The sequence below is a fragment of the Falco naumanni genome, chromosome 4 (assembly GCF_017639655.2).
Source record: "Falco naumanni isolate bFalNau1 chromosome 4, bFalNau1.pat, whole genome shotgun sequence".
NCBI lineage: Eukaryota > Metazoa > Chordata > Aves > Falconiformes > Falconidae > Falco > Falco naumanni.
Window position 1 is genome coordinate 46,521,272 of NC_054057.1, and position 19,012 is coordinate 46,540,283.

General features: G+C 37.0%; 1 protein-coding gene across 1 annotated transcript in view; it reads right to left on the minus strand.

Annotated features, from left to right (window-relative positions):
• Window positions 1-18,772, minus strand: part of ARHGAP12 (Rho GTPase activating protein 12) — a 43,812-nt gene extending 25,040 nt beyond the window's left edge. The window contains exons 1-5 of the mRNA XM_040589255.1: window positions 18,758-18,772; window positions 17,709-17,972; window positions 11,594-11,734; window positions 9,920-10,000; window positions 1,478-1,603 (exon numbers count right to left, since the gene is read on the minus strand). Of these exons, the coding sequence (XP_040445189.1) occupies window positions 1,478-1,603; window positions 9,920-10,000; window positions 11,594-11,734; window positions 17,709-17,972; window positions 18,758-18,772 (627 nt within the window). The remainder of the gene's footprint in view (window positions 1-1,477; window positions 1,604-9,919; window positions 10,001-11,593; window positions 11,735-17,708; window positions 17,973-18,757) is intronic.
• Between the last annotated feature and the right edge of the window lie 240 nt (window positions 18,773-19,012).

Genomic DNA, 19,012 nt, shown 5'->3' on the forward strand with positions numbered 1-19,012 from the left:
GTGCAAAGTCTCCAGCCAAGCATGGTCCGCTGCCTCCTCAACACCACATATGATATATCCTAAACTGACAGCTCAAAAGCTTAAGATCAAATCCAATAAATGCTATCCTGAGGAACTAAGTCAACTCATGACAAGCCACTCTCCTACACTCCATTTCAACAAGGAAAGCCATTAAAATGTACCAGAAACAACAGGTCAAGCAAGTAACATTCTGGGCAGCAGATCCACTTTCATTCTAACTACTATGTTTTGCCCACTGAAGTTTGTCTTCGACATCTGCAATTACACAGGCCCACTTACAGGCTTTTCTCCATACTCCCAAATGTACATTCATTTCATTCCCCCCCTGTATCTTTAGAAAAAGAGAGCTTACAATGCCATTTCCTGACACCTCATTCTGAGTAGCCTGTGCGAAGATTTCAGCATTATGAAGTATTTCAGTTCCCGTGAATCTTGGTATATAGATAGACTGCCACGAAGTTACAGAAACCAGCAAGTCACCACCCTGCAATGCCCATTTCCCATTTCAGTTCCTCCCTGCCCAGCTCACATCAACCCTCCTCACCCACAGGCAGAACGTCCCAGCACAAGCAGACAAAAATCAAACCGGAGAGACAGGCACAGGGAGAGCAAGAGAGGCTCTTTCTCCTTGATGGCCTAAATAGCATCTGCTACTGTACAGCCCAAAACAGACTGTCACAAACATGTCCTAAGAATGGGCAGAAAACAGCTTTTGTTGTTAGTGACCCGCAGCTCTCTTCTGACTAAACACCCAGCTCAGCACTGGACACAATGAAAGCCAAGTGTTTTGGTACTTTCAGTGCCATCCTCTGCCCTTCAGTAACAATATTACAAGCCTGCTGTAACTACAGGCGGCTTTTCCTCTTTCCTTAAGATGTTAGTGGAGATCAATGTAACAGTCATTAAAGTGATAAATAAATCCACTACATAATACAAATACTTACATCTTTAAAGGCATAATTTTTACTTTAGCGAATGTGACTTATTCCAATTTTATGAATATTCCTGTTATTCGTCTGCAATTTTTCTAGTGTACTTCTACTTGGTTTTTCCTACAATTAAAACATTCAGGTGTGAAATATCACTATACCTTACATTAGAACCTCACCTACATCCACAGTTCTTGAATTCAAACCCTAACTACACTCCACAGCCTAAACTGAATTGGAAGATACCCAGTTATAAGTAAAATGGCTGTACATGCCAAACCCTGAAGCAACACTAGTTAAAACATTTCAATGATAACAAGGAAAAAAGCTACTACTCACAAAGTAACAGCAGCAAAGTTACCGAACAGCCCTTGTTATCACTGGGTGTTATACGTAATGACAACAGAATGTAAGAAAAATGAAATTTCAGAAATTCATGCATACTCCTTTCTGTTAGATTATGTTAAACACTTCAGAAACACATCAGAAACAGTTGGTATTCCAGCATGCTGTTAACTTGCTCCTACCTTATCGTTGGTGTCCAACACAATTGTACTGTGTCTCCATTTTGTTAAAACTATTGGTTCTTGTAGCCTCCTGTCCAGACTCCTACTCTTTATTATATCTCTCTGCTGCTGTGGTGAAGCATTATACTAAAGAAGAGAAAAATTGTAAGTAGAATCTAATTCATGGAAACAACTCCTGAACATACCATTCATACAGCTTAACATTGCAAACTTTCACATTCCTGATATCACCCAAGGGTGTGAAAATAGCCTTGGTTTTATTCTGCATTTGGTCCTCAGAACTGTCCTTTCTGCTGTAGTTCTCTCTGAGGCAGTAATTAAGACTGGCCTGTTGGGATAATACTCTCCCTTGGTAAGATGTTTGCTTTCTTGTGCAACAGCCTGCTGTTGGTTTTGTAACCAACCAGCATACTGAGAACTACGAAGCAGTTAGAATAAACACAAGATTTAAACACTCGCTCTTCATATTGTGCCAACAGTACCATATCACCTGTCCAGCTCTTGTGTAAAAAAGAAAAAAGAAAAAAAAGAAAAAAAGAAAAAAAAGGAAAACCCTACCATCCTGCAGTAAGGTATTTAGATTAAGAGTTATGATTGCCTGGATATGATTCTCTTTGACCCAAAGGTTTGAGATGCCTAGGAGAGAGAGACATGAGGACAACAACTTGCTTTTTCAGAACAATGACATCAAATTATTTATAAAAGGATTTGCTGGTGTGGAGTGTACATAAGCACAGAAAATAAACATTTAGCAGAAAATAATTTTAGGACTCAGCAGAGCTTTAACAGCCAAGGAGAGAACGGATCTATCATAACATAGGTTTTTTAGTAACTCAAAGAGGATCCCAAAGATGTACAGGCTGAGAAAATGTGATTGTCATGAGGACCCAGCATTTAATTAGATCTCAGAATTGCAGCATACTTATCACTAGCAACACTGCCATTTTAAATCATCACCACCAACACTGAGGTAGCATTATGAAGAATTACAAAAATATTTTGAAAATACAAACAAGAAAAAACATCAACGTATGGTTTAAGTCTTTTAAAATCTCATTCTTTCTGTTCAGCATTAGAAGACTAAAATCTACACATAGAAAGAAACATAAGGCAGCATTTGTAGAGTCATGTAAAGGACTAGAATCCACTGGGTAAACCAGGAAAGACAAATGCCCCTTTTATTTAAAAGGGCTGAAGCAGTAATCTTTGCAAGCACACCGCATTCTACAGTTTTGCTACTGGTTCCTACTGTAAGCTTGGAGTCTCAGGTGTTCAAAGACAGAATAACCTATACCTACCTACACACACCAGAAAAGTATGGCAAGGTTTAAATCTAAATAACATCAATGCTAAATTTAAGGTGAATTGCATAACACAGTTACATTTATTGCCCAAATAAAGAACAAGCATTAATACTGCCATGGCAGACATTATGCTTGTGTTACCTTTGTATGTTGCTATGAACGGAGTTAATGCTCCAGTAAGTCAATAGATGCTTAAAAGGTAAATAACTTTGGCGTTTCATTGAATTATTTGAATATGCACAATAGTAGTAAAATATTCCCAGGTGAATGGATCTTGCAGTAGTGAGAATAAAATTTGGTAGTTCATGTACAGACAGAAACGTATCGGTTGCCACTGCAGAAATTTAATTCTGAGATTGCACTGACTTTGTATTGAGTTCAGCACAGTTACGCTCAAATGACAACTGCTTCCTTGCAATGGTGAGGGTCTAAGCAACTCTCAGTTTGTCCCCTTGTTAAATCAAAAGCTGAACCATCATTCATGCTGCAAGGAATCTACTAGCTTACTTTTTTGTTACGGAAATATCCACTCTACAGATGCTCCTACAACGCAAACTGTGCCAGCAAGCTAAGCAATATGCAGCAGAATTGCCTGCCCATATTATAACTAAAAACCTAAACTATTTTCAGTGATACTATGTCTAAGTCACAGAAAGTCACCACAAACAGCATTCCTTGAAGCAGTTCTAACATTTAAGTGGGCAATTAAAATATATTCTTGCTATGAAACAGAACCATTTATTTAAGAAATGGATTTACACTTCAGTGACACTGATGAATGTTATTTATGGAAATCCTCCATGCACCTTCCATTTGAGTAACTTGGGGAATTAAGTTCAAACAGTCAAAGACTTAAAGTAACTTATTTTGAATTTAAGTCTACATTAAGAGTTAGGACATGGGCATAAGCCTAATTACAGGTGATCTATATTCAAAATGCACCTTTGACACCATCACAAGTTAACTGATCTTAACAGACAACTCTGCCTTGAAGGAGACAAGGCCTGTAATAATGAAGTAATATGAAGTTTTACAAAAAACATTTAACAAGAACACAAAGCAATAGTATATGGAGCACATTAAAAAAGCACTGCTAACAATTCAGCAACACTGAGCTACAGGCATCTCAGCAGCTTAAATAATTTGCATTGGTGATACAAACAGTGTTAGTAAACTGACTCTTTAAAGGGAACATTTGACATTTTTGCCCCATTTTCTTACAATAGATGTGTCAAGTAAACATTGCTCCTTCAGGTGTTTGGGGTGGGTTTTTTGTTTTACTGTTTTTTTTTATTTATTACAAATAGCAGAACACACTACTAAGGGAGAAAGAAAAAGTTTATGTATTTCTGGGCTCAAGACAAGCCTCCACTTTTAAAACAAATTGATTGATCTGTGATATCCAAAGACAGTCACGGTGAGAGACAGACACTGTTTCAGACTGCATTATCCAACTGTACTAGCCATCCTCTAGACCAGCCAGAGTCCCCTGGCTACAGAGAAGTAGCCAGAGCTACTAGCCTAGCCAGGTCAGATGCCACCACCTCTGCTACTCTTTGGGCTGCCCTCACCCAACCTTCTTCAAAAAACCTTGCAGAACAGTTTCAGGTCAGATTCACTTATTGACACTCTATAGGACTCCTACCTGTGGAGCTGTTGGCTCTCACATAGGCATTTACAATGATCCTTCCCACTGTTTATGACCAACAATAAGCAACTAGGTTGGGCTCTCCTTCTCTCATGCAAAATCTTTTACCTAACTAAGCAGCCTTTCAATGCCTAAACCGTGGTGTAATCTTGAAGACAGAGATTAGGCAAGGGCCACACATTGCAATAAAACTGGTCCATTCCAGACTGCACATTGCCTGGTAGGATGATCTCTGCTACACCACGTGCCTGAACAGCAGTACCCCAGGGTGCGATGTTATTTTCTTAATTCTAAAGCTTTTGACAATGCAGCACACAACTCCAAGTATACAAACTGCTGCTCCTAGAAAATACTTACAAGCTCAGACTTGTCCATTACATTAACCCCTCAAGCACATCACCTCAGTTTGTTCCCCATTTCATTGGGACCATCTCCTATCAGGAGGGGAGGACATGAGCAAGCTGCTCATACTCTGACTGCACTCACCAAGTAACGCAGACTTACTATAACAGCTCTTGGCATAAGGTAAGGATACCAGTAGTGTAAATTTAGGTCACACAAGGTTATTTTCATTGCTGAATTTGTTCAGTGCTTTCACCAGCTACTTAAAAGGTTTCTTTGCCTCTGTATAAAATTTTCTGATCCTCTCAGCTGGCTGAGTGATTTGTATTTAATTTTAACCTGATAAATGGTATGGCTCAAGGTTCTGTCCTAGCCTAATTGTGACTGAAATAAACATAACACCTCCAAGTTATTTGTAGCAGTTGTCCCCATTCTTGTGGGGATGACACAGATATGTCAGCTTTAAGAAACAGAAACAAAGGTTCTTCTTGGTTAGCATTAACAACATCCTCTGCCAGATGAAATGAACTGCATGGGAAAGAGTGGGAAGCAAAAGGCAGTGAAAAGTAGTAAAGAACAGACGTTAATCATCCTACTCTACCCTCTTGTAATCAGATCAAAACAGAGCATTTAAAAATATTCTGACATCCTAGTACCATTTAGCAGCTTACTACTCTACCATGTTACTTGCAGTTGTCCCAACAGACTATCTGAAAGATTTTTTTTTAAAGAAATTTTTAATGTTGTCTCAGAACAAAACCACTCTTCAGTGCTACTGCTGTCGTTGGCTTTAAATAAACTTTGTTGGTGTTGTGATAGTCATATCACCTATGTTACAGCTTTTGCTTTACTCATCAACTAAATCAGTAACACATTTTTCTTAGGCCTACATACATAAAAAAAGAATAATTGTTGTCTTTAAGGATTTCATTCCTTCTTCCTCTAGGAAATTAAGATTCCTCATTCCCTGCCATAAGACATCTGGATGGCAGCAGTTGGAGGCAGCAGCCACAGTAAAGGAACAGAACCTACACAAAACAGGAGACCACCAGGCCAAGCAGCTCTATGAATTGCAGAAGTGACTGAAAGACACCTCTGGATAACCCACTTTGCCGTGTTGGACACCCACTGCTTCACCTTCCACCCCTATGACTGCTGAACTTTGAAGAAGAGCTCCCAGCCAGCACCGATTACCACAGGTCCTGCTGCTTGCCCAAGCCAAAACGGGGGGCACTTTCTCCCCTCATCTTATTTGGGAGCAGGCGAGGGAGGTGGGAACCACCAAACACCAGGACAAATGAGGAAGACCAGACCAGGCCTCTTGAGTACAAATATACACATTAAAGAGACAGAAGAACAAAATCTGCCTGCCTTGTCATACTTATCCCAGGTTTGTCATATCACTTGCGGTTTTGTCCTTAAAATCCATCCGGATCCTCACATCAGCTGAGACTCTCAACTTCTGCCAAGCAATCCCAAGTTTTATGACAAGACTGTGGTGATGATCCACTACTGCTAATGATACTGTTTAGTATATTGACTTACAGCAGATATGAATGCCAACACACACAGTATGTTACCTCAAGCCAAGTAGCACAACTCAGAACAAGACAAATTTACCATAGGACAAACCAGGCCCTATTTGCATGTCCTCATCTTTATCTTCTTCCATCATCTGACTGCATGGTATCTTCCTGATAGTAGCTGCATCACATTTTAATTTTTCAGATCGCGTGCTCTGACAGCATTCTGGTGTCCAGCAAGATAAACCATTCACCTGAGTATCAGAAATGAGGCCCCTGAGCTCATACTTGTCATTGGCAGTGCACGGAGTGAGTTAACAGGCTGCTGGTCTATCAACACTGCCAAAATTGAAGCTCCTCTACCTAGTGCTTTTTCTGTGGATACAGCGAGGGGACCTAACGATGCAGGAACTTCTGATCAGAAAAACTGTAACGACAGTATCACAGTCTAAATATTTACACCAAAACTATTAGTTCACCCCAGAGGCTTATAGTACATGCATTTTCTTTCAAAGTCTACTCTTGGATCAGAGAGCTTCATCAGCAGATGGCCGAGCATCATACTGTTATGCCAGATACCAGGCTAGGAACACATTTTGAAAATGTGTTTGAGACCACTCTATGATTTTTATTAGGTTGTCCTCTCTACCTCCCCTTTGAGCTATTTATTCAATGTTTATCACATAGTTTTCCTCACTTTTGTCATTTTGATAATTACCTTTTTTAAACTTCAGAAGTTAGAGCATTCTTGTTCCTGAAATAGATTTAATACTTTCCCCACCTTAATGCAGATTTCTCATTTGCTTGCTTTAATTATAAAACTCGTATTAGAAAACTAGTTTTCTGGAATAGAGTTGTAGGCTTTCATTCACTACACAGGAAATAAACATTTTATCATAGTAATCTACACAGGAATGAACTTCTATTTGTAGGTGTATTTTTTTTTTTTCATTGGCAAGACCCAACAACTGAACGCAGCAGCATGCATATGCATAGGAGGAAACTCAAAAGTCTTTTGCAAGACGTAGTACAACCTATAGTTAAAGATTATTATCCGTTTTAAAGAATAATTCAGCATCTTCTTCCCTTCCACTGCAAAAAGCTAGGTCACACTCATCGTCAGCCTTAATGGACTTTTCAGCAGTTGTCAAAGCTACTCCATCTGAGACACCAGCCAGAGGCATTCAGCTATTCCTAGATGTTATTTAAATATACATGACTGGAGGGTTTTCTATGCGACTGCCTGAATTAATTTGTTTGGTAATGCCCCTCTTCCCCAACATATACCCTCAAAATTTTTAAACACATGTACAAGAATACTGTAAATGTGAACATGCTCAGGAATAACACTTCCAGTTAATGCTGTAATAGTGAAGATTTTTAATATTATAGTATTAGCTCAGTTGATACTCTAGTTCCAAAAACCTCTGGATTATTTTTAGTTCTAATGAAGTCCAGACTATTAAGAACCATTTAGCAAAAACCAGAAAAAGAAGAGAATCCTTAACAGCACTACATGACCATGCTATCCATCACTCCATTTCACAACAGATTTTGGAAGGCAATATTTGAACTAAATACATTGGGGAAAACTGACCAAGAGTGGAGTTTCCTTTTCCTAGCAATGTAATTTAACTTCATTTAAGCAAGAGCTACAATGTTGAAGTCTTTCTCCCACCACGCACAAAAGTTTTCAACATAGGTTATTTTTCTTCAAAGCAGTTCTGTGGTCTACATTGCCTTTCCAATTCATTTGCTCCTCAGCAGTTCTGGAACCAGCTTCAATAAGATTTGAGAGACTAAACTCCAATCACACTTAATTACAAGTGTAACATCTCTGCTGGATGTTCTTCAGATAGATAGCTACATAAATTAGATAAATCTTTTGCTAAAATATTTAATCTGTTCCTCAGCACTTAAAGTTAAAAGCGAAGGGTTTCTGGAAACAGAGACTCTTGGATTGTGAATCCAAGAGTCAATTGATTATTTACTTCTGTTAACCTTGTATTTGCTGCCACTCAAGATTTACTAGTTTCAAGAAGGAATTAAATAAAGAGTACATTCTGTCCAAATGGCTCATTAGAATATTTTTTAAGGAAAATTTGTAACTGCAATTGTGATGATTTTCATATAAACAAGAACAAAAGCATATTAGATCACAAACTCTGAAACAGGCTATGTTTTATTCTGTAGGTGGCTATTAATATAACAGAGCTCAGATGTCTGTTTAGAACCACTAGAATATCGTGCACTAATACACAAATACTAAACCCTAACCCTTTATGCTAATATGCCTCACACAACAATTCTGGATTATCTCTGTGACTTACTGTAGTTGGATTAAAGCCAACTTAATTTGCTGTTTAGTTCAAATCCAAACCCAAACCTAATCTATTTTTGTAGAAAGCAGCTTCTTCACTTTCAAAGTTTTCTGCATTGCAGAGGTCAGAGTGAAATACCCAAGACATTATTCCCCAAAACTAACTTCAATTATAGATACTGAGCTAACAACCGCTTCTGATAAAACCTGGTCTAGCAGATTTTCAGACTTCTAATTAATCTTATTACTAATTAATAGCTAATTAGCTTTTTTAAACAAATAGTTACAGATTGTATTGTTAGGTTTATGTATGTTACAAAGTAAGTTATCTAACACATCAGACCAACATAGGAGAATTCACAAAGGTAACTCTACAGTGACTCAGATACAAACTATTTTACTGACATAACAAAACAGTCCAGTATAAAGTTTCATTCATAAATTTCAATGTAAACATTTTCTCATAAATATTATGAAAGCACTATCTATTAGGGTTGCTCCTTTCTAAGTGGAAGTAACTTAGGATACTGATTTTTTGGCTGATGAAACAAAAATTGAGAAACATGCTCTTTCATATATTTATGCATTCAATTCTGCATGGATTTTTTTTTTTATGGTCACCTCACTATGTAGGATTGAATAAACATCCTAATAGCAGGAAAGATGTATACAACTACAACACTATGACAAACGTCCTGCAGTTTTTCAAAGTGAAAATGAGGATTAAGATAGTATTAGGTACATCCTCAGACTATCAACTGTCCCTAGCTCATCACTTTCCTAGAATTTCCTATTTTCATTACAAAATTAATAAATACCAGAACACATTTCTGGTGAAACTGTGTCATCCTCAAAGGTATCACAAAACTCTGCTGAAACTTTTGTTTATATATATATATATATATATATACACATACGTGTCTGTATAAGCATGTTGGAGGGTACTAAAATTTGACTAAAATTTCTCAGAAACATTTTGCAGTTAAAAAAATGCTTTTTTCCTATAGAGGTTTTCTTCATCACAGCAAAATCAGAGATACTGTTCTGCAGCCTTGCATGTAAAGCTCAGTTCAGCAAAGGTACAAGATCATCTTTGACATCTGAATAGTCACATACATCCATTTCTCATGACCTTGAATACTTTTTTTTTCTCTTCACAATCAGAAATTCCACAAAAATGCAAGAAAAAGTGCAATATGTAAGTCCTCTTGCCGTGAATAAGTCCCATTAAATGCCTCACAGACCATTTATTGAGGAGGAGGAGAAAGCCCCAAGTTGTCAAAATTTCTTTTTCAAGTAACTCACCTTAGGTAACTCCCATTCTGATCGAGAACCATCAGCACTGTAGTAGTATGGTCTACCTTGTTCATCTGCATGTTTTATCCACTGTAGAAAGAAAAGCAATGATAGGAAATGTAATCAGAGTGACAGCTGTAACATAGTAAATCTCTGATACTTGGGATTTAAAGTTAATTTTTAATAAAGTGCCATCCACTTCAGCAGTGAGTAGTGCACAAGCTCCATTAACCAACCAAGGTTAGTTAGCGATGAGAACACCACAGAACAACGTTCCTGAATTGGGTGCACTAGTATTTTTTCCTTCTGTAACTCCTCGAAAATAGTCCTGCAGTACCACACAAGAGATTGTGATAAACAGGTATTTTTGAAGATGGCACATCTCACTCTCACCAACACTATGGTGTCAGTTTAAGGAGGCAAAAATCTTTGCATCAGATCTGCATAAGGGTTTTATACACAGAATTACAAGAAGTTCAATCAGTAACTGCTGACAATTTAAGAGATAATTGAACTTGTTGAACAACCCCACTTTTAACATCAACAGGAACATGAAATGCAGTTCATAAAATAAATCATTAATAAAGATAATATAATTTCTGTAACCTCTATAAGCAACTTTCACAATCGAAGAGGTAAAGTTATGACAACTCTGACTAGTTATGCAGAAAGGAAAGAACTGTAATGAGCAAAAGTCTACAAGAAGATCACACAAAAAAATGCACAGAAACACTCACAGCAAGGCTCTTTGGTCAAGCAGGTTTCACAAGATTGCCTTCCAATAAACTGTTCGTGATAGAAAACAGTGTTTCCTATCAATCCCAGTGCAATTTAAAAAAAAGTTTGCATATTTGCCAAAACATAGGTATGTGCTCTACAGATGTTTAGCAGAAATAGGTTAAGCACGATAAAATTCCAAGACTGGCATAAAACTCAACTATTTAAAAATTTCTTTCAAAAAAATACTTGCATACATCGAAGAGGTGGTGCTATAATATGACAAAAAAACTACTGTTTCAATTAATACTTTTTGAAGTTAAAAAAATCCAAAATGCAGCTTTAGTGAACAATCATAAAAATCGACTGCTTTAAAATATAAACATTGTCATTTATCCTACATTGGAGAATTTTTTATAACATGCCCAGAATCACAGTCATCAGTTGTAATTAGATAATTAGAACAGAACATAAACTACAGCTGTATCAGCAGATTTAAGAAGTTTATCTACATCTGAAAGCAGTACTGTAAATCCCTAGTGAAGGAAAGCATGAAACCAGTAAAGCCGCATTATTTTCAGTTCAAAACCATCCTAACTGGAAGGCCTATGTAGGCAAGAACAGCTCTTGAGATATAGTAAGAAAACCAGTATATTGGTACGAAGTTCATTCCTGAAGTCTAACCAAGAGGATGGGGGACAGCAGGAATTAAAAAACATTATACACTATATGTTTATTTTATATAATCTGATACACAACTGGAAATAAGAAAACTTTTTCTAAATAGTAAAGAACACACATAAAAAAAGAAGTCAGTTCACTTGCTGAAGTTTCATGCATATTTAAAAAACCAAAAGGAGATAACTGCTGAGGTATGCGTTTCACTTCTAGAAATGAAATCTACATTTCTGACAGTGAATTAGTGAAAAAGATTCAGAACATGTGATGAGAAGAAGGAAAAAGTACCTTTTCATTAGTATAGTCATTGGTATATAAGGTTTGACCATGTTCATCCAACTCTTCTGACCAACCCTTTGGAGGAGAACCATACTGACTATCTGACTGGCTGTAACAAGAACTGTGGTCGTTTTCTTCTGACGAAAGATGCTACAAGTAGTCAGAAACATACAAGGCAGTTTTGAGAATGAAAGCGCTTTAAAATCTGAAAGATCAAAGATTATTTGACTAGAAAGAGAATAGTAATAAGGTCAGGGAGTTCACACTTTTATATCTTACCTCAGAGAAGAGAGAGATGCATTTTTACAGTACAGAAATGCTTGATAATTGCTAGGCAATTCAAAGTATTTTCAGAATAACTGTTTATACTGATGCAATTGTTTTTTAATTCTACTACACCAGATTTCAGCTACTCAGACTTAAACTTCAATTTTTTTGCTAACCTAAATTTCTTTCCCACAAATTTACATTACTAAACGATGAAGAGAATTAACTTTGGTAATCTGCATCGACTCAAAAAAACTTGGGAAACCTGCTACCTTGGTTTTCCGGCAACATTCCAACTGTTATACCTAAATCCTTTTCTCCCAAATAACATCTGGAAATACAACAAACATTAAGGACATCTTCAAACTCCAGTTGCACCTTGGTAGGTCCCAGCACTTTACAGTACTTGTGCAATAGATCCTAAAACATTAGGTATTTCTACTCTCCTCCTTCCAGCTCTGATCTGTGTGAATGAGCAACGCAAAAGCAAGGCTTTCTACCAAGCACCAAGTAGCTGAGGTGTAAAATTATTTTCCAGAGGTAGAAGTGATTTATAATGTAAGGAACAAGTTTGACATGTAAAGTATAAAAAAGATTTTGCACACACAGCTTCTGTTCCCTCATGCACCTTGTTCACCTCCTTGCTAAATTACTACAGTATTATTCAAAGCATCCTTTCTGTGCTTCACAAAAAAGAAAATCTTCCTGTATTCATCTCCTACAACAATATCTCTATGGCACATTCTCCTGAGGAATTCAGTGCAGATTTTCTTTCACGCTATCTTGGAACCTCAGCTAGCAGGAGGCATAACACTTAAGAGGGAACACATCCTGCTATTCAGAAATTACAGCAGTTAAATACTGACTAAGGTTCAGTAACACAAATACAAGCATTTTGAGGAAAACCATAAAGCAGAAGAAAGGGAGAATTCCAGTTTTGAACTTGAAAAAACCTCTCCTGAAAACTTAAATCTTACCAAAAAACATCCACGTATCAGAAACTTACCAGTTTTTACAGTCATTTGTTTTAGAAACTATATATATCTTTAGCAACATTTCCAAGTGATTATTACATAGGGGTTTGGCATTACTTTTCTGAGTACCTTACCACTTATGTGCAAACTCCCTACACTGACATGAGCCAGCTTCCCAAGCACAGCACAACCCATGGGAAATTTTCAGGTCATTAATAAAGTAACACCAAAAAAAAATTTAAGCATCCTCTACAGCCTGCAGAATGTGAGCATGTAAACTATGGATTAAACAATGCTACGTCTCTTGCATGTGGAGTAACATGAAATTCTGAAGTGCCAATTTCTAAACACTAGTTGCGGGGTGGGGTGGGAAAAAGTAGTCTTCAGTCCCATTTTTACACTTCAAGAATTAAGACTGAACAGTTGATAAGAGCGCTATTAGCTCCACTTAAAGTACTATTGTAAAATAGCTATATTGTATACACATATTTAAGTTTACATTATGTTTCAATGGTTAAATATTAAGTGCATTGACATATGCTCAAACTAGTAGACTTTGGACATCTCTATTATCACTATTAACAAGAATTACGACTGAACATCATAATGCATGTGTATCTGCCTCTTCCAAGCAACTCCTGATACTGAAGAAACTGTACACATGTAAAACTAATCAGAAGAGTTAAAAATTAAATTATCCTAGAAAAACCACTGTTGTTCAGCAAGCATGACTATTAACATTCTATCTGTAAAGCACATATAAAGTATATATAATAATAGCCTTGACGCTTAACTAATCTCACATACATTTGCAGACCTCAATTTAAACGAAATTCCCAAGTTGTTACAAAGTTTACCAAGCCAAGGCATTCCTTGTTCCTCAGCCAGTAGGAACAACTGCTAAAGTTGCATCAACATGGGTTAGAGAACACCAGCCAAACCACTTTCAGTAACTTTTAACTTTCAACACTTTTTCAGTATTAACTGCCTATATGCTTTTTAAGTATCATCCATGCTGCTTCTGAGTCCCATCCCTAATTATACTATACCACATTTAAATAAAGCCACTTTAAGCAGACAGCTGCCCAACCTTACACCTTGTAAGAACTCTGCCGTGACACTAAAGGGAATTACAGCAAGTCCCCCGCATCATTGCCTCCACTATCTTTCTTGGCTTTTTTCCATTTACATGGAAAATTCTTGAAGACAGAGATGAATTCATCACCACACATTTAATAAGAAAAGGAATAGTTAAAGTCTCTCTTTATCACTGAACTAGTCCAGTTTTGAAAGTTACTACTACTTCTAAAAATCAAAACAGTAAGAAAGATTACTGACTAAAGAAGCTAACAACCCTTTATTGCCCTTTTTATATCAAAACAAAAAACAGGGAATAAAACTGCATCTTGGCCACATGTTTTAAATGTAGTTTTCAATTCAAATGAAATCCTGTTGGCTTTTCTACAGCTTTCTGGTTAATATTTTGGTCTCTACTTCACATTATGTTCTATTAGCTAGATATTAGAGATTTGCTTCTCTCCAATATGGTGACATCTCATTCCTTTTATAGTCCACCCTAATTAAATCGCTTCACTACCTGACAGATAATTCCTAGATATTGTTAAGCACTCCTTCCTCAAACACATACACTTCTGATAAAATTTATCTGTAATTCTAAAAAATCTTACACGCTTTCCTAGAGGCCCTGTTGATAGGACTTCATTGCTTCCCCCACCCTACCCAAATAATTGCTATAACCTATAACTGCTTTCTTTGTGCCATACCTGCTACCAACTGCTTTACCAATTAGGTACAGTTGTACTCCGTTCTAACAATCCGACAAAATACAATTTCCTAATCACAAAGTTCCAAGATCAACTATAATCTATTTCATGTTCTAATATATTGCACGTGTAATACATGATCATTCACAATTCTCATTTTTACATCGCCCTGCCATTTTGCTACCTAATACAATACAAACTCCTCCAAGGACATATCAGTGAAGATATAACCAGCATTTAACCTTCCTGAACATGCACTTTTATCAGTAAATCTGAAGGGAATGAACAAGCTCAGACTAGTGTGTAAAAGCCAACTTAATTATAATAAATGTGGTTTTACTGATTATTTAGACATTTGCTTTAAGTCTTCATAATCAAGACAAAATCTGGGATGTCCTGTATTTTACTGTAACTTCATCTCTGATCTCAGCCTTTAAGTATTTTAAGTACTCAGGTCATAAACAAAAAGGTAAACATGAACAGCACAGTGCAGAGTACACTCCCAAATGCAGAACAAAAAAGAAAGGGAGGGAGGGAGGGGAAGAGAATTTTAAAAAGCAGCTTCAAAATCAACACAATTGCTGGAAAATACATTGATATGACCTTGCAAAATGTGTCTCCCTAGACTCAAACTTTGATAACCCAGTCGGAGAGGACACAAATTACTTAAGGAACCTGTGCTACTAGAAATAAAAACTTGTGAGTAGCTAAAACCTAATCAATATATGCATCATCCATTGGTCTTACAAAGACTGAAAACTTGGCATGTAACTAACTGAAGGCAAACCTGGGACACCTCAAATATCACAAACAGAAAACTGACCTGAATTAAGTTATGGACAATAAATAAATTAAAAAAAAAAATCAAGCTTTCTGAACATGCAACTATGTGGTAAAGTTGTGGCACGGAGGTATGAGTAAGAGTCAGAGGGGATCATTTGCAGATGCGGAGGGAGAAAGAATTATTGGAAGTTCTTCCATGACAAGAAGGAAGAATGACGACAACAGAAAACTAGTTACACTTACTATAAGGAGAGTTACTACTAAAAAAACCCCAATCATCTTATCTAGACTCAAACCAGAGTTATTCAGCAAAAGGACACTCAGTGACAAATTAATAGACCATCGTCAGAGATACCAAAGTGACAGCCACAAACATTTCACCAGTTTGCCTGTTGCTGCCACTAAACGGTGGCAAGAAAATTTGGCTGTTTAAATGCTTCTGGATGTCACAGCTGCCATGAAGACCATTGCCAAAGGCAATGAAAGGGTCCCTTTTTTTTCCCCCTCCTGTTTCTGGCTCTACCATCCCACAGGTAGACTTCTACAACAGGGTGTTCCAGCAATATAAAGTTTTTGAGCAGTCCACAATTAAATTTTAAAACTAAACATTGTAATAGACTCACAAGGAAATCCACCTAAACTATGCATATTTGAAAAGGGTACACTAAAGTGGAGTGTAGAAGATTTCTTGATAAATGTTTGCTTTTTCTTTCCATCAGGAAACTGATGACCCCAAGTACTGTTTGAACACAAGAGCGCTTTTTTAAGCATATTTAAATAGTAATACCCATCTCCCAACTATTCCCTTGCTTTTTCTGAACTACTGCTGTTTAGATACACACACCCCGCTGTGACTCTCCCTAGTGACTGGCTGCACAGAATAAATATGCACTTCAAATATTAACCCAAATCATCCTTTAACATAAATAAAATAACTCCACAGTAAGCTTCAGCTCTCTTAAGCAAGGTCAGTGGCAAAGCCTTGCCAAAAGGTTTTACAAAAGCAAAAGGTTCTACAAAAGCAAAGGGTTCAAATAATAATAAAAGTCCATTGATCTATGCAAAGAATATGTTTATGGCCTGAACATAATCTAGCTCCTACAGCTAACTGCCAAAAGCTGAGATGGATTTCCTCCCCGTCAGCATTTGCTGCCCTTGCACCTGGACACCTGGCTGGGCAGAGCTTCTAGCACAGTAATTTTAATGTTATCTAATGTCCTCCAGAATATCATTCACAGAATGAAGAAAATGATTTTCTCAAAGTTAACACAATCTGACAACAAAATATAGCTCCTTTAACTGCCCTTTGTCCTAGTTTGTTCTACAGCTATCCAAAGTAGAAATAATTGACAAATGTGTAAATTCAAATCACCTAAGCAAATGGTTAAATACAATGCTGCAACAAGTTATTCAGCTAAACTTGCTTTTTACACTCACTATGATTATTCCACCTCTTTAAGAATTAAATATAATGTGAGTTTGGTCACATGTGCCCCTTTTAAAAAAATTACATTTTAAAAGCACCATAGAACATATAGAATTATTAATAGTATGCATAAAACTAAGTATGAAATTAAAAATAAATATTTTCATTTCATAGAAGCTTCCATTATGTATTTTTTATGTGGGTAGAAAGTGCTGTGGAACTCCGCTAAGTCTGGTTTGGACTCCAGAACTCTGGAGATCACTACATCCATCATAACCTCTAAATCCATCTTAATTCCTCTCTAAGAAAATATTTTCCTCTGTAAAAAACACATTTCATACTTAAATTTACTGCCGTAGCATTAATCTAACAGTAGCAAACACCTGTATATTCCCTGCCTTTGTTTGACTGTGGATTTAACTGATACCGATAAAAATAACTAATTCCCCTTGCCTTTTTCAACACATCACCACAAACACTGCTTCTAAAGCACTGTCACACTCCCTCTCCTCTCCCCCCTTCTCCCTCAGAAATATGCCAAATACACTGGGAAAGAGAATGCACTTCGTGGCAAGGGAAGTTACAATGGTTGTCTTATTCTATCCTCATTTATTAGTTTCAAAGTATCTTTGTTTTCCTTCAAATGAAAAACTGAAATACCTGCTGAGGGACTGTAAGGCATTTTTACAATATATTACTCTTGTATACAGTCCATGTACACAAAAGGGACTGAAAAGCTAAATTGTTTACTACTTCATACCACAATACGCGACCAAAAAGACCAATAAAGACACTCCTTGACACTTCAAACTCAGTGGTACCAAATTCCACAGCAGAACAGCATTCATATGTATTACAATCTCATTGCTTGTGATCTCGGAAGGAACTACCTCATGATCTGCATGGCTCTGGGAATCCCCTTTATTAATGCTTGCATCTCGGGCCCACCGTGGAGGTTTCCAGGTCCGCTCCTGTGATCCTCTGTTGTAGTAATAACAGCGTCCTGTCGTATCTTTATGGGTTTCCCATTCCCCATTTATTTGGACCGGAGCACTTGTAGGTAGTGGTGGAAGTGCAGACTGAGATATTTTCAGTTCTTGTAAATTAGCATAAACGGGTGAATCAGGCCTCCCTTGGCTTGGTGGAGTAGTTGGCTATTGAGAGAAGAAATGTATTGTTAAAGAGCAAATGCATTTTAGAATGCTCCCTTACAAATCAGAATATATTACAGCAGAAAACAAACCAACAGACTCCCTTTTTTGTTGTTAAATACAAAAGCACAAAGGACAGCCACAAGATGCTGGGGCGTGAAAACACTAGATTATTAACGATAAGGTAGATATCACAAGCTACAGTTATTTAAGACTGAAACAATTTTCCAGCATTTCTCCAGATGACAGCTGATAATTATGCCTTACAGAGGATTTGAAATACACCGGAATCATCATCAAAAGAATTATACGCTTTTGCCTTGTTGAAAAACAGCTTTACAGTTCAAGTATCAGTCAGGAACCGTAAGTACTGTGATCTTGTTCAAGACCAAACGTAGCATTTCTGAGATGCACTTATGAGGCAAAGATGGCTCCCCAACCTTTCCCCCTCATGCTATACAGATGACGGTGAACATAAAGTGGCACCTTTATCTTCTCAGCAAGATCTAAACAAGACAATTCAATGGGAAAGATGAGTACAGTGTTGTGACTAAGAAACTCTGGAAAACACCTGGACAGTACACCTTTCCAAACAGATGCTAATATCACCTAAGTTTGTTCATATACATGCACACAAGTAGAACAACAAATACCTAATGAAAACTTCTCGTTAATAAATAGTTTGCTAAATGAAGGTGAGCAGAAAGCATGGTTAAAAGTCTATGGCACTCACTGAAACCACGAGTACTTTCAAATACGCCACTGAAGTGTTTAGGAGAGAAACACACTTTGAGATGTTCCATTTTTGAAGTAAAATACAAGTATGCAAAGCACACCACGTAGAATATAACAGCATGTGTTTTCACAAGAGTTGTGATTGTGAGATTGTGAAAGCAGTTTGTTATTAAACTAAATTCAATTCTTAAAGTACAAGAAAAGTATACAAAGCACACCATGAAGAATATAAGAGCATGTGTTTTCATGAAAGCTATGATTATGCGACTGTGAAAGCAGTTTGTTATTAAACCAAATTGAATAGTTTC